Here is a 27,668-nt window from a genome sequence, read left to right as displayed (position 1 = left end):
CGCCCTGCTATGGCCCCTGGGTGGGCATGTCCCCAATGCCTTGTGACTGCTCCTCACTGACCTGTCCCAACCCCTCCCCCTACCTGGTGTCACTGCGTTCACATTCCCAAGCTGCCCCATCCAGATTGGCACTGCCTCTCAAGAGTTCCTGATCTTTGCCACAAGCTAAAGTTTTGTGTCGGTTGCTCAGAGGCAGGCCATCTTGGTGACCCTCGTGGCCTACGTGAGGATCCCTGCACCAAGGGTCCCACTGGATGAAGTGGGCAGTTTCACTGTTTCACCCAGGATACAACTAGGCGACGACCAGACTCCCGGCTGTCCTTCTGGGACTTTATCCTCACATCTGAGTCTCAACTTTCTCCTGTGTTGTTTTCTGAGACAGGGTCTCACTCTGTCGCCTAGGTTGGAGTGCAATGGTGCAATCTCGGCTCACTGCAGCCTCTGCCTCCCAGGTGCAAGCGATTCTCCCACCTGTGTGTGGGCCAGGTGCGCCGGACCTCGGGGCTCCCACCCGCTGGGACTACGGGTGCGCGCTGCCACGCCCGGCTAATTTTTGTATTTTTAGTAGAGACGGGGTTTCACCTTGTTGGCCAGGCTGGTCTCAACTCCTGACCTCAAGTGATCTTCCTGCCTCGGCCTCCCAAAGTGCTGGGATTACAGGCGTGAGCCACCGGCCGGCTCTCCGGTTTTTAAAAGTGCTCTGAGAACACTCCGAGGACACTGGGTGCAGAGTGGCAGGTGCTGGCTTGTGCCTCTGCTCTGGTCTCCACCTCCGGCAGTAGACTGGGAAGAGCCCTGGGGGAGTTACTTCTAGGCTTCCTCCCCAGCAAACCTTCCTCGAGACATAACCAAACATCTGCCCGGCATCCGAAGACTCGCGCCACTCTCCCGTCGGGCTGCGCCTCCCTCGCCCGCGCGGCACCGCCGGTCCAGGTCGCAGTTGGAGCGCGGTCGGGGAGGGCAGAGGTGGCGTCGGACCCTCAGGGCCCCGCAGGAGTCGCAGCGCAGGGCCGGAGCGCGCCGGGCCGCAGCTTCCCGCGAACAGGAATTCGCTGAGGGCTGCGACGGCGACAGCAGCGGGGACTGAGGGCGGGGAGGCGGCCAGATCAAAGAGAGCCGCCCACAGGGTCAAGACGGGTCGGGGAGCGCCGAGGGGCCCCTCGGAGGAGGGCGGGGGACGTCCAGGTGCGCGGACCCTAGAGCTGTGCGGGCGCCCACGCGAAGAGCCGGGGCCAGAGAGGCTGTGCGAGGGGCGCGCCCCCGCCCCGCGCGCCCCCGTGCCCCGCGCGCCCCTCAGGATCCCCGGGTCCCGCCCCCGGAGGAGGCGAGGCGGGGCGCGACTGGGTTCGCGGCCGCGTGCAGAGGCGCAGGCAGAGCAGCCTCGGAACCGAGACGATGCGTGCGCTCCGCGACCGACCCGGGCTCCTCCTCTGCGTGCTGCTGCTGGCGGCGGCGCGAGGGCTCCCCGTGAAGAAGCCGCGGCTCCGCGGACCACGGCCTGGGAGCCTCACGAGGCTCGCAGAGGTGAGTGGCGGCGGCACCGGGCTGCGGAGCGCGCGGTCCCTCCTCCGCAGCCCGCCGGCTCTAGCCGTGCGGGGAGCGGGACCGGGACACACACAGGCGGCGACCCCCCGATGGAGAGAGGGGCCGGGGCCGGTCGGAAGCTCCCGGACACCGGGCGTTGCCCAGGTGCGCCGGATTTCGGGGCTTCCACTCCTCGCGCGTGGCCGCGACCCGGGCTGCCGCGGACCAGCCGGGTGACAAGTTTGACTTCTGTGCGGAGTGAGGTGGCCGACACTCCACGGTGGCCGGGCTTCCTCGCCCTGAGCGAACCTCGCCTGCAGCCCCCTTTCCAGGTGCGCCCTGGCTCGGAGAGGAGTCCCGCCGGTGCGAGGAATCTGGCGCTTTGCGGAGTGGCGGGCCAGGGCCGCTGAGGTTCAAACGGTCAGGTGAGCCCCTTCCATGAGACAAGCGGAGGCACAGTGGGGCTCTCCAGCCGCCGGCAGGAGTGGCCAGCCTGAGACTGGCTCTGTCCTCGTGGCCTGTGGGTGGGCGTTGGGGTATAAAACAGGAATGAGATGGAAGAGTGGTGTTGGCCATGGAGAGAAGCCATGGTCTGTCAAACCCTGTGTCTTCCAGTCACTGAGGGGTCTACAGTCCAGCTTATTGCCCCCTGGAATGCAGCGGACGTTCATTCCCATGGGGCCAAAGACAGCCAGACTTGTATTAGGGTATGCAGGAGCAGTCCTATGTGGCAGGTGGTCTTAGGTCTTGGGTCCTGGGTCCTTCCATGTACTAAGCTGTAGGAGGCCCGAATAGCTCTGCGCATCTTGCCGTTTTTCCTTCCTTCCTTCCTTCCTTCCTTCCTTCCTTCCTTCCTTCCTTCCTTCCTTCCTTCCTTCCCTCCTTCCCTCCCTCCCTCCCTCCCTCCCTCCCTCCTTCCTTCCTTCCTTCTTTTTCTTTCTCCCTCTCTTTTATTTTATTTTATTTTATTTTATTTTATTTTATTTTTGGGACAGGATCTCTCTCTGTCACCCAGGCTGGAGTGCGGTGGTGTGATGATAGCTCACTGTAGCCTCAACCTCCCGGACTCAATCGATCCTCCAGCCTCAGCCTCCTGGGTACCTGGGAGCGCAGGCATGCACCACCACACCTGGCTAATTTTTTTTATTTTTTATTTTGTAGAGATAGGGGTCTCACTATGTGTCCCAGGCTGGTCTTGAACTTCTGACCTCAAGCAATCCTCCTGCCTCAGCCTCCCATAGTGCCAGTATTACAGGCATGAGCCATGGTGCCCAGCCATTCTTCTTCTTCCTTTTTTTTTTTTTTTTTTTTGAGACAGAGCCTCATTCTGTCACCCAGGCTGGAGTGCGGTGGCACGATCTTGGCTCACTGCAACTTCTGCCACCCGGGTTCAAGCTATTCTCCTGCCTCAGCTTCCCAAGTAGCTGGGATAACAGGCACCTGCCACCGCGCCTGGCTAATTTTTGTATTTTTAGTAGAGACGGGGTTTCACCATCTTGGCCAGACCGGTCTTGAGCTCCTGACCTCATGATCCACCTGCCTTGGCCTCCCAAAGTGCTGGGATTACAGGTGTGAGCCACTGCACCCAGCCATTCTTCCCATTTTTGAGATGACGACACTGAGGGTCCATATAGGCATGCAGGGTGTGGGAGATTGTGAGTGAGTGAGTGAGTGAGAAGCCAGAGCTTGTCCAGACTGCTGAAACCCTCCAAAGGCCGTGGGAAGGAATGGGGAGACTGGCTGCACTTGAGGATGTGTCTGTAGACCAGTTTTGCTACCTTTTTTTCTGCCCCCTTAAGGAGTCTTTTAGGTTTTTTTCCTGTCCCCACTCCCCATGAATTTTTTTTTTTTTTTTTTTTTCTGAGATGGAGTCTCACTCTGTCACCCAGGCTGGAATGCGGTGGCACGATCTTGGCTCACTGCAACCTCCACCTCTCGGGTTCAAGCAATTCCCCTGCCTTAGCCTCCCCAGTAGCTGGGATCACAGGCTCACGCCACCACGCCCGGCTCATTTTTGTATTTTTAGTCAAGACGGGGTTTCACCATGTTGGTCAGGCTGGTCTCGAACTGGCTGGTCTCGAACTCCTGACCTCATGATCCACCTGCCTAGGCCTCCCTAAGTGCTGGGATTACAGGTGTGAGCCACCACGCCAGGCTTTTTTTTCTCCCCAAGACGGAGTTTTGCTCTTGTTGCCCAGACTGGAGTAAAATGGCGTGATCTCGGCTCACCACAACCTCCGCCTCCTGGGTTCAAGCGATTCTCCTGCCTCTGCCTCCCGAGTAGCTAGGATTACAGGCATGCGCCACCACGCCCAGCTAATTTTGTATTTTTAGTAGAGATGGGGTTTCTGCATGTTGGTCAGGCTGGTCTTGAACTCCCGACCTCAGGTGACCTGCCCACCTCAGCCTCCCAAAGTGCTGGGATTACAGGCGTGAGCCACCATGCCCGGCTGAATTTTTTTTTTTTTTTTTTTTTGACATGGAGTCTTGCTCAATCTCAGCTCACTGCATCCTCCACCTCCCAAGTTCAAGCGATTCTCCTGCCTCAGCCTCAAGAGTAGCTGGGATTACAGATGCCTGCCACCACGCCCAGCTAATTTTTGTATTTTTTTAGTAGAGATGGGGTTTCGTCATGTTGACCAGGCTGGTCTCAAACTCCTGACCTCAAGTGATCCATCTGCCTTGGCCTCCCAAAGTGCTGGGCTTACAGGTGTCAGCCACCACGCCCGACCTCCCCATGACATTTTAATACCATAGATACACTGTCTATGTATTATAGCCCTTTGGAATGCCACAAACCACTGTAATATCTTAAGACTTTTTGGTCTCTCACAAGATCTAGTTATTGCCCCTATTGAGAATGCATCCTTTAGACTGGCTCTTCTCAGCCTCAGCACCCTCGTCATTTTGGGGCATATAATTCTTTGTGGTAGGGGCTGTTGTCTTATGCTTCATAGAACGTTTAGCAGCATTCCTGGCCTCTACCCACTAGGCGCCTGTAGCACTTGCCTCCTCACGAGGCCCAGACACTCCACATGCTTCCTGTGGGACACCCTATCCCCACTGCCCGTAGTGGAGAATGACTGTTGTAGACAGATGAGGCCTCTCGCCAGTCCCTCCTCCTACATGGAGATGACAGTGATAATAAAATTAACTAAATTGGCATTGTTTCTGCTCACTTGGCATGAATACTTTCTATTTTAGTACTTACTGCTTTGTATTGTAATTATTTTTAGCGTGTTTGCCAAATCTTCCCCTAACAAGAACACCCTAGAGGATGAGTTATTTCAGAGCCAAAATCATATCCTCAGCTCCAGTACAAAGCCTGGCAGAGTCATCCAAAACATGTGAAAACAAATTAGTGCCACAATGAAAAAGCAGAGCTTAGAGTCTAGGGCTTGGGGTTCTGGTCCCAGTGGGTCATTAATGCATGTGTGACTCACCTCGGATGATTTCCTCACATTTAAAAAGAGGGGCCTGCATGGTGGCTCACACCTGTAATCCCAGCACTTTGGGAGGCCAAGGTGGGAGAATTGCTTGAGCCCAGGAGTTCAAGACCAGCCTGAGCAACATGGCGAAAACCCATCTCTACCCCCCAAAAAATACAAAAATTAGCTGAGCGTGATGGTGCGCCCGCGTAGTCTCAGCTACTCTGGAGGCTGAGGTGGGAGGATCTCCTGAGCCCAGGAGGCAAGAGTTGCAGTGAGCTGAGATCGCGCCACTGCACTCCAACCTGGGTGACAAAGTGAGACCCTGTCTCAAAAATAAATAAATAAAATGAAAAAAGAGAGCTGAGAGCGCCTAAGTCATCTTGATGGTCCTGTCCAGCTCTGACATTGTTTCATGAGTCTGCATGATTTGTGTTAAAGCTGTCTATGGCAAAGGTGTTAGTTTAAGGAGTCATGTTGAGAGAATGCAGATTGCTATTCTAGGGACTTGGGTGGTGTGTCACAAATAACTGACCAGGCTGGGTGCAGTGGCTCACACCTGTAATCTCAGCACTTTGGGAGGCTGAGGAGGGTGGATCACTTGAGGTCAGGAGTTCAAGACCAGCCTGGCCAACCTGGTGAAACCCCATCTCTACTAAAAATACAAAAATTAGCCGGGCATGGTTGTGGGCACCTGTAGTCCCAGCTTACTGGGAGGCTGAGGCAGGAGAATTGCTTGAACCCAGGAGGCAGAGGTCATAGTGAGCTGAGATTGTGCCACTGCACTCCAGCCTGGGCGACAGAGTGAGACTCCCTCTCAAAAATAAATAAATAAATAAATAATTAGCCTTGTGAACAAAATGTGGCTTCTGCTTCTCTGGGCAGGCCTGTTGCTGAGCCTCAGTTTACTCCCACAGTAAAATAAGAACCCATTCTGTCAGATGCAGTGCTGGGTGAAAAAGCACCAGACACATGGATGGTGACATCATCATAAAAAGAGGCTGTGGGCCAGGCACGGTGGTTCATACCTGTAATTCCAGCACTTTGGGAAGCCAAGGCAGGTGGATCACTTGAGCTCAGGAGTTCAAGATCAGCCTGGGCAACATGGAGAAACCCTGTCTCTACTAAAAATACAAAAATTAGCCAAGCGTGATGGCATGCACCTGTAATCCCAGCTACCGGGGGCTGAAGTGGGAGAATTGCTTAAGCCCAGGAGTTTGAGGCTACAGTGAGCTGTGATTGATTGCACCCCTGCACTCCAGCCTGGGTGACAGAATGAGACCCTGTCTTTTTTTTTTTTCTTTTTTTTGAGATGAAGTTTCGCTCTTGTTGCCCAGGCTGGAGAGCAATGGCGCAATCTTGGCTCACTGCAACCTCTGCCTCCCAGATTCAAGCGATTCTCCTGCCTCAGCCTTCCTGAGTAGCTGGGACTATAGGCATGTGCCACCATGCCTGGCTAATTTTGTATTTTTAGTAGCTATGTTGGTCAGGCTGGTCTCGAACTCCCGACCTCAGAAGATCTGTCTGCTTCAGCCTGCCAAAGTTCTGGGATTACAGGCGCGAGCCACCGTGTCTGGCCGACCCTGTCTTCAAATAAATAAATTAATTAAATAAAAGAGGCTGTGCCAAGCCAGGCATGGGTGGTGCATGCCTATAGTGCTAGCTACTTGGAGGGTGGGTGGGAGGATCACCAGGAGTTTGAGGCTGCTCTGAGCTGTGAACGCACCACTGTACTCCATCCTGGGCAGTAGAGCAAGACCCTGTCTTGAAAACAAAAACAAAAACAAAAACGCTGGGGCCAGTTTGTTGAGTGCTGGACAGGCAAAGAGTGACCCAGCTCTGTCTTGGGTATTTTCTGTTCTGGTTAGGATGAGAACACCACTCAAACAGCCGCCATGTGTGTTCCTTGTCTTGTTACCATTTTAGGGATGAGAAAACTGACAGCAGGCCCAGTAACTAACCTAAGGTTAGTGTGTGGTGAGCCAGGATCCCCACTCAGTTTTGCTAAATTCCAGAGCCCCTGGGCACCTAAACCTGGCACCCACCTCCTCCCTGGCAGGCAAGGGAAGACCTTGGCATGGGAGAAAGAAGAGCTGGGGACTTGGTGCCACAAAGGGGTTGAGGGGGTTAGAATTAGGCAAGAGAGGCTGGGTGTGGTGGCTCATGCCTGTAATTCCAGCACTTTGGAAGGCCAAGGTGGGAGGATTGAGGCCGGGAGTTCACAGCTCCTGTGAGCTGTGATTGCACCAGTGCACTCCAGCCTGGACTACAGAGTGAGACTCTGTCTTTATTTAAAAAAAAAAAAAAAAAAAAAGGTGGGGGGCTGGGCGGTGGCTCACGCCTGTAATCCTAGCACTTTGGGAGGCTGAGGCAGGCAGATCCCCTGAGGTCAGGAGTTCAAGACCAGCCTGGCCAACATGGTGAAACCCCGTCTCTACTAAAAATACAAAAATTAGCAGGGCTTAGTGGCAGGGGCCTGTAATCCCAGCTACTCGAGGGACTGAGGCATGAGAATCGCTTGAACCCAGGAGCTGAGGTTGCAGTGAGCTGAGATTGTGCCACTGCACCCCAGCCTGGGTGACAGAGACTCCATCTCAATAAAAAAAAAAAAAAAAAAACAGGCGCAGTGGCCCATGCCTGTAATCCCAGCACTTTGGGAAGCCAGGGCGGGTGGATCACCTGAGGTTAGGAGTTGGAGACCAGTCTAGCCAACATGGTGAAACCCTGTCTCTACTAAAAATACCAAAAAAATTAGCCGGGCATGGTGGCAGCCACCTGTAATCCCAGCTACTTGGGAGGCTAAGGCAGGAGAATCACTTGAGCCCGGGAGGCAGAGGTTGCAGTGAGCCGAGGTCATGCCACTGCACTCCAGCCTGAGCTGCAGAGTGAGACCCTATCTCTATTTAAAAATAAATAAATAAACAGAGGAGACCTGAGAGAGGACTGTTCTTCCAGTCTGCAAAGACTGTCCCACCTGGAGCGGGATGGGGGTGGTTTGTGCTGCCGCAGCGGGGGTTAAATGGCCATGAAAGAAGCGCTTGTTGAGGGTATAGGCTGAGACAGAACAAAGGGCAGAAGAAGGAGCCTGGGGTCCCTGAGAAACCTGAGGCAGTGTCATGAACATGGTGGCGGTGCCCGCCCAGCACTTCAGTCCCGGTCCATTGTCCAGCCAGTTGCCTGGAAGCAGGGGCTGGATTGCTGGAGATTTGCAAGGTCTCACCTGCCAGGTGGGTGGCAATGAGAAGGATGTATTTCCTAAAGGCTGATTTTATTTGGTTGTGGGGTCTTTCTAGCCCAATCAGTGAGTGAGTGCCAGGGAGAACTAGAACCTAGGTCTGTGTGGTGCCAAGCCTGTGGCCTCACCTGCTAGCCTTCTCCTGCAGCTGGCCACCTTCCTGGACCTCAGCTATGGCCTTCCTTATCCCTCCAGACCATTCAGTCTCTAAAGGGTTGGAAAAGCCCCCAGGGAGGGAGAGAGAGAAGGACAGGAATGAGGCCTGGAAGCTTGGCTGCTCAGAGGCCTCAGGCAAGTCTCCAGCCTCTCCGATCTCAGTCTCAGGTTGTTATGAGGATCAAAGGGAAGGATGGACGTGGAGAGTTGAACATCCTGTATAGTGTTTTGTTCATCCAGCACATTCAGCACCGCAGAGCAGCAGGCGGCAAACCAGAAGGTGCAGCCACTGCCTGGAGTTAGCAAAGCACAAGGCTTAAGAGCACAGACTCCAGCCATACCACTGACATCAAATCCCACTCTGCCAGCCCCTAGCTGTGTGACTCCAGGCAAGTTACTTTACCTCTCTGATCCTTGGCTGCATTATCTATGAAGTGAAGATGATGCTCACACCTGCCTAAAGTGTTGTTGTGAGAATCCAGTGAGTCTGTACATATAGGGTGATTGGCAAGACTGGCTACGTTTTTTTGGTTTACTTTTCTTTTCCTTTCCTTTTTTATTGCCTTTACCTGGGAAAGCCAACTGGCCACATTTTTTGTGGGGCCCAGTGCAGAATGAAAATGTGGGGCTTCTTGGCCGGGTGCGGTGGCTCACGCCTGTAATCCCAGCACTTTGGGAAGCCGAGGCGGGCGGATCACGAAGTCAGGAGATTGAGACCATCCTGGCTAACATGGTGAAACCCCATCTCTACTAAAAATACAAAAAATTAGCCGGGCGTGGTGGCTCACGCCTGTAATCCCAGCACTTTGGGAGGCCGAGGCGGGCGGATCACGAAGTCAGGAGATTGAGACCATCCTGGCTAACACGGTGAAACCCCGTCTCTATTAAAAATACAAAAAATTAGCTGGACATGGTGGCAGGCGCCTGTAGTCCCAGCTACTCGGGAGGCTGAGGCAGGAGAATGGCGTGAACCCGGGAGGCGGAGCTTGCAGTGAGCCAAGATCGTGCCACTGCACTCCAGCCTGGGCGACAGAGCGAGACTGCATCTCAAAAACTAAAAATAAAAAAAGAAAATATGGGGCTTCTTAGCTATTTCGAAAGGGCAACAAACAGCAGAGCGTTAAACTAAATATGGGGCTCAGTGCAAAGACACAGGTTGCACACCATGAAGCCGGCCCTGTGCGGGGAGCACTATGCTTGATCAGCACTACTCTTATTACAGTGAGGAGCTTTGCAGCCTCCGCTGGGTGCCAGGGTGGGTTGGCTTAGAATAGTACATACCTAATCCCAGCTACTCAGGAGGCTGAGGTGGGAGGATTATTTGAGCCCAGGAATATCGAGGCCAGTCTGGGCAACATAGCAAGACCCAGTCTTAAAAAAAAGAATAGTACTTACCAATCAGGAAGGTAGTTGAGGGAGAATGAAATCCAGCCCTATTCCTCTGCCTGTGGCTAAGGAGGCCTGACTGAAGAGTCAATTGCTATTGTAGGCAGGGTCTCAGGCCCAGCTAAAGAGGCAGTTGCTGTTGTATGCAGGGTCTCAGGCCCGGCTAAAGAGGCAATTGCTGTTGTATGCAGGGTCTCAGGCCCGGCTAAAGAGGCAATTGCTGTTGTATGCAGGGTCTCAGGCCTGGCTAAAGAGGCAATTGCTGTTGTGTGCTGGGTCTCCAGCACCTCCCACCAGCATGACTTAGTGTGCAGCCTGGCTCTGTGTGGTTGGGCCTGGGCTTCAGCAGCTAGGGCTGCGGGACCTGCACTTGGTGACTGAATTTAATTATCCAGAACAAGTTTCTGACCCCTGAGGCACAAAGGAGAAGGGAGAACAGGGAACTGTGAAGGGGCTGAAACAGGTTAGCAGGCGAGCTCACGCAATGCAGTAAGGGTCTGTGGGGATTGGGACTCTGCTGTGTTAACTGGAAACACGTGGGTCAGGAGCTGCCTGGCCAAGCCTGGGAAGGTAAGCATAGGGGTGAGAGAGAGAGAGAACTGGTAAAGATATACCCCAGGATGTATCTCTATTTGGGCAGTGACACCACCCCCCAAAAGAATGGCCTTGTGTGTTTGTACATGCATGCAATTCCACATGTAAGCTTAGAAGATGGAGAGAGGTGGTCTTGTGAGATAGGACTGGAGTTCTTCACAACCTGGAGTCTCAGAATTCCCCTCAGAATGCCGTGAGGATACACCTGCCGAGTGATTTTGCAGCAGTGTTCGGGGGACCTGAATGAGGTGTGAAGAACTGGCATGTTGCCTGGCGAGGGGGGTGCCCCTGATGGCTCCTCTGTCTGCCTTCTGAGTACCATCTGTCGCCACCTCTGGGTAACGTTCATTGCATGCTTAGCACCTACAAGATACTATTCTAATTCAACAACCCTGTGAGACAGGTGCTGGTGTTTCCCTAAATTACAGAGGAAGAAACTAAGGCAGATTAAGTAACCTGCCGGAGGTCATGCAGCTAGTAGGTGTACATGTTGGGATTGAACCCCGGTCATGTGGACTCCAGCCTGAACTCATTTCCACCACATTCAGCTGAGATGAAAGTGGAACTGCTCTGTGAAGACAGAAGGTGGTGGCCCACAAGGGGTCACTGTCACCAGTGTCTGTCCACGCGTGCATAGTGTGCACCAGTGCGCAGGTGTTGAGATCAGGCTGGGCTGAGCTGAATCCCAGTTATCTTATTGTAACCTTTAAGACCTTATGTAAGTCCCCTACCCTCCCTGAGCCTCTATAGCCTCATCTTTAACATAAAGGTGATCACGCTCGCCCCTCAGGGTTGCTGGTGTTCATTTGTTTACGTGGCAGTGATTTATCGAGCTCCTATAATGTATTAGGCACTGTGCTCAGCACAGTATCCCACAGTGAACAAAGCAGACACAATTCCTGTCTGCACAGAACTTACCTTTGAGTTGGAAAAAGTGACAGATGGCATGGAAATTGCCTAGGAAGGCCTGGTGTGTAAGATGTGTCCAGAGGTTGGCTATGGGCTGGGCCTCTGGGTACCCGGCCCTGATCCCCTCAGCCCTTCTGGGAGATGTACGTGGCTCACTTGAAGTGTCTGGAGAGCAAATCCTCCCTTCTAGCCCCAGAGCCTTTAACCAGGACTGGTGGAGTTGGCAGATAAATCCCCAGCTCTGTCCCTGCTCGAGGGGTATCAGAGGAGCCCAGGGGGATTGGCTGCAGGTGCCCATCATGGTTGCTGCTTGACTGCATCCTTGACTGCCGCCTCCCCTTCCCTGTCTCGCTCCCCTACCCTCTTCTGGCATCTCCTGGGGCCACCTTCCAGTGGAACCACCTACACTGGAACCCTTGTCTCGGGGTAGGCTTCAAGAGAACCCAAACTAAGATGAGACGTTCCCCACATCTCTTTCCACTCCCAGGAGTTCCGCAAGGGCTGACGCACAGAGAGGGAGACTCCCAAGAGCAGCTCCAGAGAGGAAAGGCGGCACGTGTGGCTGTGACACTTGGCCAGGACCTCTCTGGCCTTTGCCCACCCTATGGTCTGACTGGGCACCAGGGAGAGGAGTGGGTAGAGAGGTCTGGAAATGAACATTTTGAGCACCTACTGGGTAGCAGGGCCTGGGCTAGGCTTAGTCCTGTTGTCATTCCCATTTTGCAGATGAAGAAGCTCACAGAGGCTTCTCTCCTGCTAGGGCCCCACAGGTTAGAAGCCAGGCTGCCAGCAGAACTCAGACCAGGCAGCCCAGTCTACAGCATGCTTGCTTTTCTTTTCTTTTTATTATTTATTTATTTATTTATTTATTTATTTAAGATGGATTCTCACTCTGTTGCCCAGGCTGGAGTGCAATGATGCAATCTTGGCTCACTGCAACTTCTGCTGCCTCAGTTCAAGCGATTCTCCTGCCTCAGCCTCCCGAGTAGCTGGGACTACAGGCACCTGCCACCATGCCCAGCTAATTTTTTTTTGTATTTTTAGTAGGGACAGGATTTCACCATGTTGGCCAGGCTGGTCTCAAACTCCCGACCTCAAGTGATCCACCCGCCTCAGCCTCCCAAAGTGCTAGGATTACAGGCGTGAGCCACCGTGCCTGGCCTACAGCATGCTTTCTTAACTACAGCACTATTCACATGTGGGTTGGATGATTCTTGTGGGATGGCCTTGTGCACTGCAGGCTATGTGGCAGCATTCCTGGCCTGTGCCTACTAGATGCTAGTAGAAACCCCCTCTAGCTGTGACAACCACAAATTTCTCCAGGCAGTGCCACATGTCCCCAGATGAGAACCACTGCATAACCACTGTACCACCTGCCCAGGCAGGCCCAGCCACCACCAGGCTAGGGTATCCCAATCAGCCAAAAGGCTGCACAACCCTGAACACCTGCTGCTCCGAGACTGCCTGTCTCTATGCCCCAGAGACTGCAGACAGTGGAGATGCTGAGCAAAGTCACAGGCACAGTTAGGGCTTTGGTGGAATTGTGGGTGGGAGCTGCTAGGAAGCCAGCACTTAGGGATGCTCCAGGCCTCCCTCATTGGTCAGTGAAGGGGCTGAGTTGTTCCATTACTCACCCTTCCACCTTCCACTCATCCACCCTGCTGTCTAGACTAGAGGGCTTTGACTCAGCAAGAGACTCCAGGCTGGGGCCGAGATGGGCCCACGGCTGCCCTGGGACCAGGCGTTTAGTGCAGGAGCCCTGGAGCCAGGTGTTTGGACACCGCAGAAGGGGAGGTCAAAGAGGGAGAGACAGAAGATTCTGAATCTGTTTCCAAACTTTCAAGAAAAAAAGTCAGTAAGAGTGAGAAACTAGGCTGATTAAGCCCCTGATTTTTGAAGGGGATGCAATACTATCACTTTATAGCTTGCAGGTTAAGAGAATGGGCTCTAGGCCCAGACTGCCTGGTTTAAATCCTGGCTTTATCGCTAAATGTCTGTGCAACCTCAGGCAGGTTACTTGCCCTCTCTGTGCCTTAGTTTCCACTGTAAGACAGGCATGACAATGAGGATGTAAGACAGGGAGGATGAAATGAGTGATAAAGTGTTTAGAATAGTGCCTGATGTGCAGTAAATGCTGTGGAAATGTTTGATAAAATTCTCACAGTCCTTGCAGGGAAGAATGATTATCTTCAATCTGCAGACGAGGATATTGTCAAGTTGAAGACGTTAGTAAGAGGCAGAGATGGGATTTGAACCCAAGCTTATCTGACTCTCACAACCAGTGTTTGTCAGCCATACCATACTGCCCATGTATGAGACGGGAGGGGTGGCAAGGGTGTGGCCTGAGTGAAGCAGGGTCCACAGGTGGCAGGTCCCGGAGACTCATAAGGCAGCTCTGGGAGGTGCTCCTTTTGCCCTGGCATAGAGACCTGGGCAGTGGCTATAGCCTGGAGGCAGGTGGCAGCCACTGAGCCCCTAGTGCCCCACTGTCTGGGCAGATGAATGCTGAACAGGAGTCAGAGATGACATGGATCTGCTTTTCACTTACCATCTGATCTGAAGCAAGGACTGTCCCGGTGAGGACACCATGGCCAGTGGCTGTTGGAAGGGATGAACTGGCTGAGTCAGCCATGCCAGCAGCCTGGAATAGAAAAAGGAGCCAGGCCCCAGGCAGGCAGGCGGAGGAACACAGCCCTCATGTGGATGGCCTGGGTGGGGCCTAGCGGACAGGAGCAGGCTGAGGGGAAAGGCCAAGGCCTGCTGCCCACTCCCCGATAGGACCAGGTGCATCCCTGGGGGCCTTTCTGCTCTGGCCTGTGAGGGCCTTGGGGAGTGGGAGGCACATTGTCTGCAAAGGACACCACTCTCTGAAACAACTCTCTCCCCTTCTTGGGCCTTGGTTTCTTCATCTGTGAAATGACCCTCCTTTTCATGCCTTACACTGGCATCCTCTGTGAAAGCGCTTTGTGGACACAGTCCACTGTCTGACCAGCTACACCCTCACTTACCCGTTGAGGGCCTTAAAGCAGGCAGTGTGGAGATTTTACACTACAGATACACACTCCAGAGAGGTGTAAGTCACAGGGTGAGTTTATGACCCGGTCAGACCCCAGGGCTCCTGGATCTGCCTGGCCAGCCTTTTCCGGATCCCCGTGGGGTGAGCCCTGACCTGTTACCTTACCTTCCCTCTCTCTCCCTCAGGTCTCAGCCTCCCCAGATCCTAGGCCTCTGAAGGAAGAGGAGGAGGCACCACTGCTCCCCAGAACCCACCTGCAGGCAGAGCCACACCAACATGGACGCTGGACTGTCACTGAGCCAGCAGCCATGACCCCAGGCAATGCCACCCCTCCCAGGACCCCAGAGGTTACTCCGTTGCGGCCGGAGCTGCAGAAGCTGCCGGGATTGGCCAACACAACCTTGAGTACCCCTAACCCTGATACCCAGGTGAGAGCTACAGAAGGGCCAGCAGCTCCTGGCTCTGCGTGGCCAGCCTTTTCTGGGTCCCTGTTGGGTAAGCCCTAACTTGTTACCTCACCTTCCCTCTCTCTTCCTCAGGCTTCAGCCTCCCCAGATCCTAGGCCTCTGAGGGAAGAGGAGGAGGCACGACTGCTCCCCAGAACCCACCTGCAGGCAGAGCTACACCAACATGGATGTTGGACTGTCACTGAGCCAGCAGCCCTGACCCCAGGGAATGCCACGCCTCCCAGGACCCAGGAGGTTACTCCCTTGCTGCTGGAGCTGCAGAAGCTGCCAGAATTGGTCCACGCAACCTTGAGTACCCCTAACCCTGATAACCAGGTGAGAGCTACAGAAGGGCCAGCAGCCCTGCAGACACCCGGAGAGGAGCGGGGCTGACAAGGTGGGCTCAGGATACCCTACATCCTGGATTCCGTGGAGGGTGGGGCTGCTGTGTGGGGTCAGAGGGCAGGCTCCCCATGCTCTCCCTGTGGTGTAGGGGGCGGAGGACCTGCCCCTCTACTTTCTAGCTGTGGGCCTTGGGCAAGTCTTTTGACTCTTTGAGCCTATGTTCTCTAGACCATGGCAAGAGACAAACAGCACCAAACCAGCAGGGCTATGTGAGCACCAGTGAGTGGGAAATGCTTTGTAGGCTACAAGGGATTCCGGGAATCTAAGGAGGCCTCCTGGAAAAGACCTGCAGGTCTGATCCCCTAAAGAAGGGGTTCAGTATGGAATGGAGTAGGCTGGTGGCATGGGGGACAGCCACCTGAAGGGCTTTATAGGAGAGGAAATTAGAGCGGCTGGCAGAATTCTAGTTTCAGGCTCCACTGCCTGGCGTGAGTCCTTCATGATAATAATTCTGCATGTTTGTGTAGCAGCTACAGTTTACAAAACACTTTCCCCAGAAGGGGAAAAAAGACCATAAAAGTATAAAACACAATTCTAAAATTATTTAAAAGTGTCTCTCTTCTTTTCTCTACTTACCTACACGCACACACACACACACACACACACACACACGCACACGCAAAAAACTGGAAGGCAGAAATGTCAGCGATAGAATATAGGTGATATTCTTTTTTCTTTCTTTTTTTTTTTTTTGAGATGGAGTCTCGCTCTGTTGCACAGGCTGGAATGCAATGGCATGATCTCAGCTCACTGCAACCTCTGCCGCCTGGGTTCAATAAATTTTCCTGCCTCAGGCTCCCAAGTAGCTGGGTGCATCAACATGCCCGGCTAATTTTTGTATTTTTAGTAGAGACGGGGTTTCACCATGTTGGCCAGGCTGGTCTCGAACTCTTGACCTCGTGATCTGCCCACCTCGGCCTCCCAAAGTGCTGGGATTATAGGCGTGAGCCACTGAGCCCAGCCAGAATATAGGCGATTTTCATTTTCTTCTTCATAGTTTGCTGTTTTTTTCCAAATTTTGTTCAGTGAACCTCATGTTACTTTATTGAATAGCCAAAAATAATGTTTCCGAAGTTCAGTTTCACATAAATGATTTTCTTTTACTTATTTTCCATCCATAATGTGGTGCAAGAGAGTTCCTCCGACGGCTGCTGTGTCGGGAGCACTCAGCTTCCAGCCCTACCATGAGGAATTGGAGGCTCAGAGCTGCCCAGGCCCAGCAGATGCATGCTGGCAGAGCCGAGATTCAAAGCCAGCTTCTCTTAAGCTAGTGAGTGTCAACCCTGGCATGTGTTAGAACCGCCATACCTGGCCCCAGCCCAGACCAGTTCAGTCCATACCTGGCATCTGCGAATTAGGAGTCCCCAGGTGATTCTAATGCACCTCCAGGCCGTAAGCTGTGATTCTTGTGCCCTAAGAGGCCAGGAAGATTAGCCAAAAATGTCAGCCAAGAGAAGACAGCTGGTTTGAAGGAAAGGTTGGGCCTCTCACCTCTGACCCTGACCCCATCATCCCTCGTCTCTTTGGAATGCAGCTCTAAGACCTCCTTCACTGGCCGGCCTGGCCTGTCTCCTGCAGGTGACCATCAAGGTGGTGGAGGACCCCCAGGCCGAGGTGTCGATAGACCTGTTGGCTGAGCCCAGCAATCCCCCGCCCCAGGATACCCTTAGCTGGCTGCCCGCCCTCTGGTCCTTCCTCTGGGGAGACTACAAAGGAGAGGAAAAAGACAGGGCCCCAGGGGAGAAGGGGGAAGAAAAGGAGGAAGACGAGGATTATCCTTCAGAGGAAATCGAGGGTGAGGATCAAGAGGACAAAGAGGAAGATGAGGAAGAGCAGGCGCTCTGGTTCAATGGAACTACAGACAACTGGGACCAGGGCTGGCTGGCCCCCAGGGATTGGGTCTTCAAGGATTCTGTCAGCTACGGTGAGCACCCCCATCTTGGCATCCCCAGGCTGCTCCCCTGTAGGTACTGAGTGGAAATGGGGGTGAGGGAGAGGGTGGAGGCTTCCCAGGCAAGACCATTGAGGAAGCCAGGAGCTTAGGCCTTGTTCAAACACCATCATCAACTCAAAAGTAACATTGCCAATAGCTTGCAGAGTTTTTCCTTTTTTTTTTTTAAAATTTTTTTATTTGAGATTGGGTCTCGCTCTGTTACCCAGGCTGGAGTGCAGTGGCATGATCATGGTTCACTGCAGCCTCAAACTCCTGGGCTCAAGCGATCCTCCCACCTTAGCCCTCCCACCTTAGCCCCTGAATAGCTGGAACCACAGGAGCATACCACCAGGGCGGGCTAATTTTTTTATTTTTAGTAGTGATGAGGTCTCCCTATGTTGCAGAGGCTGGTCTCAAACTCCTGGGCTCAAGCAGTCCTCCCACCTCGGCCTCCCAAAGTGCTGGGATTACAGGCATGAGCCACTGTGCCCAGCCTTTTTTTTTTTTTCTTTTTTTCTGAACAACATTTGACCCTCACAAAAATCTCTGATATCCCCTAAGCAAAAGACATTTGTTACTATTATATTTATTTACATCTGTGAGTTTCCAAGGATTGAGAAATTATAAATTCCATCACTCATGACTGACCTTATTTTCAGATTGTGTGTGTGACTTTGACTCCTGACTGTGTTGCTTACCAGCTGAATGACCTTGGGCAAGATTCTTCAACTCTCTGTGCCTCAGTTCCTTCCTCTATAGAATGGGGAATGGTATAATCTTTACTACATGGAGTTGGCTGTAGAGAGTATTAAGTGAGTTAAGACATATACAGTGCCAGCATGGAGTAAAGAAAGTATTGGCTATTTTTATTATTTTTGTTAGAAAAAGACACAATAGCAGCACAAACTGTTCAGAAAATATTACCTTAAGCCTACCAGCCTCTCATGATGACAGATTTTTTTTTTTTAATTTTTTTGAGGTGGAGTCTCACTCTGTTGCCCAGGCTGGAGTGCAGTGGCACAATCTCAGCTCACTGCAACCTCCACCTCCCAGGTTCAGACGATTCTCATGCCTCAGCCTCCCAAGTAGCTGAGATTACAGGTGTGGACCACCACGCCTGGCTAATTTTTGTAGTTTTAGTAGAGATAGGGTTTCACCAACTTGGCCAGGCTGATCTTGAACTCCTGACCTCAAGTGATCTGCCTGCCTTGGCCTCCCAAAGTGCTGGAATTACAGGCATGAGCCACCGTGCCCGGCCATGATGATGATTTTTATTTTTGCATATTGTGGTTCAGGTTTCCTCTGGGTGCAGACATGTTTTATGCATAGTTGCAGCCATTTCCCTTGGAGCCCTGGTGTCTTGTCAATGGACAGAGGTGCCTATTGTTAAGACTAACTTGTGACAGGCTCTTCCCAATTCACTAAAATAATGTAAACTCACAGAAAATTTTCATGACAGCCAGGCATGGTGGCTCATGCCTTGTAATCCCAGCACTTTGGGAGGCCAAGGCAGGTGGACTGCTTGAGCTCAGGAGTTTGTGATCAGCCTGGGCAACATGTTGAAACCCTGTCTCTACAAAAAACACAAAAATTAGTTGGGCATAGCGGCGCCTGCCTGTAGTCCCAGCTACTCGGGAGGCTGAAGTGGAAGGATCACTTGAGCCTGGGAGGTCAAGGCTGCAGTGAGCCGTGATTACATCACTGCACTCCAGCCTGGGTGACAGAGCAAGACCCTGTCTCTAAAAAAAAAAAAAAAAAAAAAAAGGAAAAAATTTCCGTGTTTTTCAGCTTTTCTCCCATTAATTTTCCTTAAACTCTTGGCGCCAGTGCTGGCCTGCCTGTGAAGTGTGGAACCAGCTCTCAGTATTTTGGGGGTTTCACAGAAAGCACTGGGTCTCAGGCCCTGCACAGCCTGAGGATTTGGGCCCAGCCACAGTGTATTTCAGCTCCCTCAGATCAGAAGTGGGTCCCTAATATGGGTAGCAGGGAAATTCTTTTTTTTTTTTTTTGAGACAGGGTCTCACTGTGTCTGGAGTGAGACACAGTGGCTGTGGCTGGAGTGCAGTGGCATGAGCACAGCTCACTAGCTCACTGCTGCCTCAACCTCCCTGGCTCAGATGATCCTCCTGCCTCAGCCTCCTCAGTAGCTTTTTAAACATTTTTTGTAGAGATGGGGTTTTGCCATATTTCCCAGGCTGGTCTCAAACTCCTGAGTTTAAGGGATCTGTCTGCCTCAGCCTCCCGAAGTGCTGGGATTATAGGCATGAGCCACCATGCCCAGCCTGGGAAATTATTAAATATCTCCAGTGCAAGGGAAATATTGTCAACCTTGGTTTTGATTGACATAGAAACTATAGCTCAGGCCAGGTGGGTGGCTCACACCTGTAATCCCAGCATTTTGGGAGGCTGAGGCTGGAGGATCGCTTGAGCCCAGGAGTTCAAGACCAGCCTGGGCAACATGGCGAAACCCCATCTCTACAAAAAATTTAAAAATTAGCCAGGCTTAGCCAGGTGCAGTGGCTCATGCCTGTAATCCCAGTACTTTGGGAGGCCAAGGCAGGCGGATCACTTGAGGTCAGGAGTTTGAGACCAGCCTGGCCAACATGGTGAAACTCCGTCTCTACTAAAAACACAAAAATTAGCCATGCAGTGGCTCACGCCTGTAATCCCAGCACCTTGGGAGGCCAAGGCAGGTGGATCACGAGGTCAGGGGTTCGAGACCAGCCTGACCAACTTGGTGAAACACTGTCTCTACTAAAAATACAAAAATTAGCTGGGCATGGTGGCGGGCACCTGTAATCCCAGCTACCCAGGAGGCTGAGGCGGGAGTATTGCTTGAACCCGGGAGGCAGAGGTTGCAGTGAGCCGAGATCACGCCACTGCACTCCAGCCTGGGCGACAGAGCGAGACTCCGTCTGAAAAAAAAAAAAAAAATAGCCAGGCATGGTGGCGCATGCCTGTAATTCCAGCTACATGGGAGGCTGAGGCAGGAGAATCACTTGAACCCGGGAGGCGAAGGTACAGTGAGCCGAAATCGCGCCACTGCACTCTAGCCTGGGTGACAGAGTCTCAAAAAAAGAAAAAATTAGCCAGGCCTAGTGGCACGTGCCTGTAGTCCCAGTTACTAGGGAGGCTGAGGTGGGGGGATTGCTTGAGCCCAGGAAGTCAAGGCTGCAGTGAGCTATGATCACACCATTGCACTCCAGCCTGGGCAACAGGGTAAGACCCTGACACAGAAAAGAAATTAAAAAACCTATAGCTCAGAGATGTAGGGGGACTTGCCCAAGGTCACACCAATAGTGGTCAGATAGCTCCCAGCCCCAGGTATCATTTCCTCTTTATGCTGTGTTGGCACAGAGCAAGTGGCTAGGCATTATACTGTCTTTTCAGGGCACCTGATATATTTGCACAGGTTATTCACTGCAGAAGGGAATCCAGTTGAGGGAGCAGGTGGAAGCTGAAATCCAGCCCAGCTTCATTCATGAGGCTGGAAGCCCTGGCATGGGCTGCATCCACCTGAGGAAAGGGTGCCCTGTGCTGATTTGTACCAATTTGCCCTGTGAGCTATATGCACTCACCCCCAACTCCCTGTCTTAACCCAGACTATGAGCCTCAGAAGGAGTGGAGTCCCTGGTCTCCCTGCAGTGGGAACTGCAGCACTGGCAAGCAGCAGAGGAGTCGGCCCTGTGGCTATGGCTGCACTGTCACCGAGACCCGTACCTGTGACCTGCCCTCCTGTCCTGGTGAGATGAGCCCCTACCCCTGCATAGGAGTGGCTGGTGCGGCTTAGGCTGGAGGCTTGGTCCCCTGGGAATGTGGGTGGGCTTGGGAGATGGGATGCAGGAAGCTCACAAACATGGTGGTCCTGCCTTGTCCCAGGCCTATTTTGGCTGCTGTGGGCACTGAGAGCCTATTGAGGTGGGGGGGTTTCCCCATCAGCGGCACTGAGATGGCCTGCGGAGCCACCAGCCTGGCCTCCTTTCCTCCCAAAGGCACTGAGGACAAGGACACCTTGGGCCTCCCCAGTGAGGAGTGGAAGCTCCTGGCCCACAATGCTACGGACATGCATGATCAAGGTGAGTGAGGGGCTAGGCTTGCCCCTGGTGGTTTGGGGAACGAGCTCTCAGGGGAGGGTGGGGTATTATTCCACGGCAGGAACCTGGCTTCTTTCCACTAGGCAGAGAGCACAGCTTCCATCTGGAAGGTTTGCTTCTCCAACAGGGGGCCCTGGCATTTCTGAGCCAGCCCATTGGCCTTTCTCAGACTGGTATTCCTACTGGGAAGGTCTTAATGGGAGCGGCAGAGCTTAGAGATCATCTGGTGGGGGCATATCCTATCCTCCCTGGCAGCAGGATGGGGTGGGGACGTTCTGACTTCCATTCCTTGGTTACTCTTGGGAGGCTCCTGGGCAGGCTCTGTCTGGAGAGGGGGATGCAGTGCAGTCAGAAATGGGTCAGTGTGCAGAACTCCAGCATTGCTCCTCCAGGCAGCTGGGCGTGGGCCAGGCTTCCACCTGCACACTCTGAGTCTGTGTCTGTTGGTCTTACTTGCACCCTGCAAGGAAGGCAGGGAGACCAACCTTGCAGATAAGGGTTGCACTCAGCACAGCAAGAGCCTACTGAGCCTGCATCATGTGCCTGGCCATGGTGCTGGCACAGGGGATGTCAGCAGCCTGAGGCTTGGTCCATGTCCTCAAGGAGCTCAGGTCCCGTGGGGGAAAGACACGCATAACCCATGTGAGCACTGCACTGCAAAGAAGGCCCTAAAGATTTGGGAGCAGAGAGGAAGGAGCAGTTTGTTTTCTGGTACAGGGGTGGGCCTGGGAAATGTGTGTCTCTTCCCCTCTCCTGTGTTACCATTTCCCAGGCTCCTCCTTCACTCCCAGTCAAAACCCAAATCCCAGCATCTGGATCCTGGGGAAGGTTGCAGTCCCTTGGAGATGTGCAGGGCCTCAAACTATCAAAGTCAGTCCCCCAGTGTCCGGGGCTGGACAGCTCATCCCATTAGGATGAGGGCACAGAAGGGAAAATGAGAAACAAGACCCGGTTAACAGCATCCACTCAGGCAGATTCTGGGGAGTGAGGAGCAAGGTTCTGCACATTCCCACGTGGCCAGCCGCCCAAGGCCATTTTTCTTCTTTCTGCTGTTCCCTGGTGACTGCAGTGTTTTCCCCTTCCCTGCTCGCTGCAGGGCTCTGGTGAGTCTGGGGGGCACCTCTTTCTGGTTTATGAAGGCTCCTGGCCTCTGCTGCACTGTGCCATGGGGACCAGGTAAAATGGTGAGACAGACTCTTGCTCTGTCACCCAGGCTGGAGTGCAGTGGTGTGATCTCAGCTCACTGCAACCTCCACCTCCTGGGTTCAAGTGATTCTCATGTCTCAGCCTCCCGAGTAGCTGGGATTACAGGCATGCGCCACCAAGCCCGGCTAATTTCTGTATTTTTTGTAGAGACGGGACTTTGCCATGTTGGCCAGGCTGGTCTTGAGCTCCTACCTCCTGCCTTGGCCTCCAGAAGTGCTGAGATTACAGGCGTGAGCCATCGCGCCTGGCCCCCCAGCTCTTCTATTTAAGAGAACCTCAGTCAGATGTACTTTAGCCTCAGGTTTTTGTTTTGAGGGATATAATTTATTTTAAAATTAAATAAAAATATAGTTAAAAAAAAAGGCCACGTTTCCCGAGGTGGAGATGGGGAGGAGAGCAGCATAGACAGAGGGGGCCACAGGAGGCCCAAAGTGGCCAAATGACTCACCCCAGGCCAGACCGCCTGAGAAAGGCAGCGTTCAGAACAAGAATGGGCCAGTGGCTAAAATAATGAAACCTTCTTACCAGTTGGTGAAAAGCTGCTGTCCCTGTCTCCACTCACCCCAGATCCTTTTCCAAGATCTCAGGATCTTTCCCACCATTCAGCACATGACACCTAAACCTTTCCCACCATTCAGCATGTGACATATGGCACCGCAGAGGACATCTGGGTCATTGCTCCAGCCCCTTGGCCTGTGTCTGTTCTGAGCAAGAGCTTCTTGCTTCAGGTTGTCTGGATGGTGTGGGGTAGCCTCTCTCCATTCCCAAGGCCCTACCAAGCCACGCCTTTGCACCAGCTGGGGCCTGGGCCTTCTCTCCCCATGCACTGGCCCTTAATCAGTCCCCGCCCCACACGGGCCCGGCTCTGTCACTGGCTTCCCTCCTGCACTTTGTGGCCCTTTGCAGATGTGGACAGCTGTGAGAAGTGGCTGAACTGCAAGAGCGACTTCCTAATCAAGTATCTGAGCCAGATGATGCGGGACCTGCCCAGCTGCCCGTGTGCCTACCCACTGGAGGCCATGGACAGCCCTGTGAGCCTACAGGACGAGCACCAGGGCCGCAGCTTCCGGTGGAGGGATGCCAGTGGCCCTCGCGAGCGCCTGGACATCTACCAGCCCACGGCGCGCTTCTGCCTACGTTCCATGCTGTCTGGGGAGAGCAGCACACTGGCCGTCCAGCACTGCTGCTATGACGAGGACAGCCGGCTGCTGACCCGTGGCAAGGGTGCCGGCATGCCCAACCTCATCAGCACTGACTTCTCACCTAAGCTGCACTTCAAGTTCGACACGACGCCCTGGATCCTGTGCAAGGGGGACTGGAGCCGCCTCCACGCTGTGCTCCCCCCCAACAACGGCCGAGCCTGCACCGACAACCCCCTGGAGGAGGAGTACCTAGCACAGTTGCAGGAGGCCAAGGAGTACTAGTGACGGGGTTGCTGAACAGACACTGCAGGGAGAGGGCAGGCGGCTGCTGCTGTTGCACGGGAGAACTTTCCTGGTAGGGCCCTCACCCGCCCCTGCCCAGACAGGGTGAGGAAAGGGCTCCCCCAGTGAGGTTGGTCCGAGGCTGTGTGCCCTCTGCCAGCGACCCCGAAGCAGATATCTCAGTGGGGTTAGTGAGAAGGTTGAAGGGTATGTAGGGCCCAGGGTGGGTGTCCCTGGGAGCCCTGGAAATGTGCATATGTGCATGTGTCTGCCGGGGCCTCCCTCTGCTGCCTGCTGGGACCCTGGCCACTCATTTTTCTCCTCCTTGGGAGCTGGGCTCTTCTGTCCTGGCTCTGCACATAAGTGTTAGCCAGCAGCTCCAGAAAAATCCTGATTCCCGGGATCTGCCACGAGTCACTCCTACTCCACCCTGATGGCCAGCAGAGGAAGGGCCACTCTTCTCATGGGCACAGCCATCCTTTGCCGGGGGGGGCATCCAGCCCGGGTGGCCACCCCTCCTTATCTCTGGGTGGTGCACATGCCCTTCTTTCCCCACTCCCTGCCACGAGCCACTGCACAGGAGGCTATCTGTAGCCCCAAGCTGCCTTTCTGTTGGACACCAACTTTAGTCTTGGGCTGCAAGCCAGCCCAGCTGAGGCGAAGTGGACTCCAGGCAGGGAATGGGTTGCCCAATTCTGGTCCCTTTCCTTTGCTCAGCCCTCTCTGTTCTGCTGATTGTCGGGATGTGCAGGGCTGGGAGTTGGCATTCCCCCCGAGTGGGGAGGTGACAGCTTGTCACAGTAGCCAGGCTTGGGTGGGTTCAGCACTAGCTCGGGACGGTGTGTCACACGTCTATAGTAAACCAGTTCTCTGGGAGGGGAAAAAAGCCCTGATTTATTGCATTTGGGCAGCTTCTGTGGTGTAAATTCTCCCAGCAGCGTCCCATGTCATGCTCCCAGCATCACTGAATGCACTGAACTCAGTTGGGAAGAGATGCACATAATCGCTCTCCCGGCACACCTCATGCCTCTTCCCTGCCTCCCCATTCCCCTGGCTGCACTTCCTTGCCTTCTATGGGGTTGAAATGTTGAAGTCTCAACTGTCTCTGTTCACAAGAGCCACCAAAAGGTAGGGGACTTCAGTCCTAGCCCCCAGATGGCCGCCCTGAAGCTCTCTGGGCTCCTCAGCAATAAAGCACTTTATTTTCAAATTCTGCCTGATGAAGACTTTCGGGCCCCGGCAGAGCGGAGGAGTGTAAGGAACCCTTGCTTATGATCGAAGTCAAACTCCCATGGGTGTGCTTGTAATTTACTTAACCCACAGCAGGCTCCTTTTCATTTCCTGGACCAGCTGGGCAGGCAGAGCTTGTGGCATGCAGGAGTTAGACTCTAAATATCAGTTATCCTTATTCACACTGCCTAGGAGATGGACGAGGAGCTGGCTGGACCTCAGGGGCACATTCACTCTGAGCTTTGTCAGAGAGGTAAATCACTTTTACTCCACCAGGAAGTAATTTGCTGTCAGGGGATCCAACAAAGAGTTGCCCAAAGAACTACAGCTCTAAGATGAGAGGTGGATCCGTGCTCTGCCTCAGTGGGCACCCCAACTAGACACTCCACTGTCACTCCTGACGTGGGGAAGGACAGGGATATATCAGGAAGCGCAGTAAAGGAAGGTGTGTCCAGAGCCACCACTGGAGACACTCGGAGAGTCAGACATTTCCAATGACCATCACTGCCGGAGGTAAGTTTATTAGTCTGTCCTGAACCATAGTCTAAAAATACTCTACGTGCAACTAGAAATATGAGAGGGTTAGAGAGGGCAGTGTCTCAGGCCACCAGACAGGAGCCGTGCTCACTCCCTTTCTCTTGTCTGAGGAATTCAGTAAGATTAGCACAGGCTAATTATTTTTTTTTGAGACAGGGTCTCCCTCTGTCACGCAGGCTGGAGTGCAGTGGCGTGATATCGGCTCACTGTAACCTCTGCCTCCCGGTCTCAAGTGATCCTCCCACCTCAGCCTCCCAAGTAGCTGGGACCACAGGCCCACGCCACCACACCCCGCTAATTTTTTTTGTATTTTTGGTGGAGGTGGGGTTTCGCCCTGTTGCCCAGGCTGGTCTCAAACACCTGAGCTCAAGCAGCCCACCCACCTTGGCCTCCTAAAGTGCTGGGATTACAGGCATGAGCCACTGCGCCCAGTTCGAGGCTAATTATTTTTCAGCAGAAACTTTTAAAAGTAACAAGACAGAGTAATCCCAGAGTCTGCTTTCTAAGGAAACTGCTAATTCCCCTCCTTTCTAATATAACTCACTTTGGCACTTAAACGTACTGTCTTAATCTATATCTAATGGTTTTCTATTACCCATACTGAATTTAGCCAACCCCATTTTAAATCTGTACATTTAAAGTGGCATGCTAAATTGCTACCGTGTCAGGCCACAGATGAGAGAAACTAAACAAAAGGGGCTGGGGAGTGGGTCGGCTATGAAATTACGTTTATTCGAGCAATGCAAAGGAGAAAGACACTGCGCAGGTGGCTGCAGGCCTTAGGAGCACCTGTGTGTGAGGAGCAGCACCAACGGCGGGAGCAGTGAGCCTGATGAAGGGAGGGTTTCCAGAGCAGCTGGTATCAGAGCCCAGAGGAAGCCCATGAAACCAGAGGGTCCCTCCACTCCTTTCTGTTCCAGTGTCAGTCACATCACTGGCTTGACTAGCTGTTCTTCCTGTCCCCAACACCAGGAGTTCATCCATGGCCATGAATCCAGCATGAACACCACTGACTGTTTCTACCTTAACAGCTACCCCAGCAACCAAGATGGTTTTGCCCAATTTTACCCCCTCTGGTTTGCCTCACAAATGGCCCTAGGCTAGGCAAGACTGGTCAGATTGAATGCTTCCTAGAGTTTTAGGTAACCAGCAGTATAGAGTCTGCTGACCTCTGTCAAGAGGTCTTTAAAGAGAAAGAATGATTAGATCCTTTGCCCCATTAGTCACAAAAGGGACCCAAATGTGCTGCTGTGGCTCCTTTACAATGAGGTTTTGTTTTGTTAATATGTTGAGATGCTTCTCAAAGTGCATCCCTGATATTAGAATCACCTGGGGTATTTATTAAACTGTTTATGGGCCACACCCCACACCCACTGAGTAAGAATCTCTAGGAGTGGAGTCCACTTTTGTGCATTGTTCTTCCTCTCAGGCATGGAGAGCTCTTAGCCCAAGATATGCAATTTGGATTAAAATTAGCCAGCTTTTCAAAATAGCATTCTGGCTTAAGGGCAAACACTTGGGCTTTTGAATGGATTCAGCAGGGACTATTTGCTAAATGACACCAGGTGCCAGCGTTTCTACATGTATCATCTCGAACGCTCTCACAAGACACCTATTATGCACATTCTACAGATAAGGATATTCACCCAATTTGTTAGGAAGTGGAACTTTTACTATTCAAACACAAAGTCGAAGTCCACAGTTTTATTTCTAGCTATGCCATTTGCTTTGTAGGTTCAGATGGCTTACCAAAATGTTATCAGTAAAATGGCAATGGTAAGAATTGAATAGCCATCAATACTGGCACGTAATGGCAACTGCACATGTCACATGGCAGGCACTTAGCCTGGTGCCTTGGGTTTAATGAACGTATTGGTCATCTCTACTTGATTGATTCTAAGTATTCTGGAACTGGTAACTTTCCAGCCAGGTGTGTGTGAAAAGGCTCATTTTTTCTTTTTCTTTTTTTTTTTGTTTTTTGTTTTTTGAGACGGAGTCTTGCTCAGTCACCCAGGCTGGAATGCAATCAATGGCGTGATCTTGGCTCACTGTAACCTCTGTGTCCCAGGTTCAAGCAATTCTCCCACTCAGCCTCCTGAGTAGCTGGGATTACAGGCACCTGCCATTATGCCCAGCTAATTTTTG

The 27,668-nt window shown here is 52.9% G+C and overlaps 1 protein-coding gene across 3 annotated transcripts; it reads left to right on the top strand.

The window, feature by feature from the left end:
- Positions 1-1,221: 1,221 nt before the first annotated feature.
- Positions 1,222-24,966, top strand: ISM2 (isthmin 2). Of its 3 annotated transcripts, XR_010151244.1 has the most exons (8): positions 1,320-1,524; positions 14,434-14,676; positions 14,788-15,030; positions 16,678-17,023; positions 20,635-20,775; positions 21,025-21,108; positions 23,239-23,829; positions 24,692-24,966. XR_010151244.1 is itself a non-coding variant. In XM_003314431.7 (7 exons), the coding sequence occupies exons 1-7, from the start codon at positions 1,396-1,398 to the stop codon at positions 23,754-23,756; spliced, it is 1,704 nt and encodes a 567-aa protein (XP_003314479.2). In that variant the 5' UTR covers positions 1,222-1,395; the 3' UTR covers positions 23,757-24,966. The 3 variants fall into 3 exon arrangements, 2 of the variants coding, with proteins under 2 accessions (XP_003314479.2, XP_003314480.2); XM_003314431.7 differs by having other exon boundaries at positions 1,222-1,524; positions 23,239-24,966; XM_003314432.7 differs by lacking the exons at positions 16,678-17,023; positions 24,692-24,966 and having other exon boundaries at positions 23,239-23,355.
- The last annotated feature ends 2,702 nt before the right edge of the window (positions 24,967-27,668 follow it).

The sequence above is a fragment of the Pan troglodytes genome, chromosome 15 (assembly GCF_028858775.2).
Source record: "Pan troglodytes isolate AG18354 chromosome 15, NHGRI_mPanTro3-v2.0_pri, whole genome shotgun sequence".
Taxonomy (NCBI): domain Eukaryota; kingdom Metazoa; phylum Chordata; class Mammalia; order Primates; family Hominidae; genus Pan; species Pan troglodytes.
This window is presented reverse-complemented; position numbering and strand designations above follow the sequence as displayed.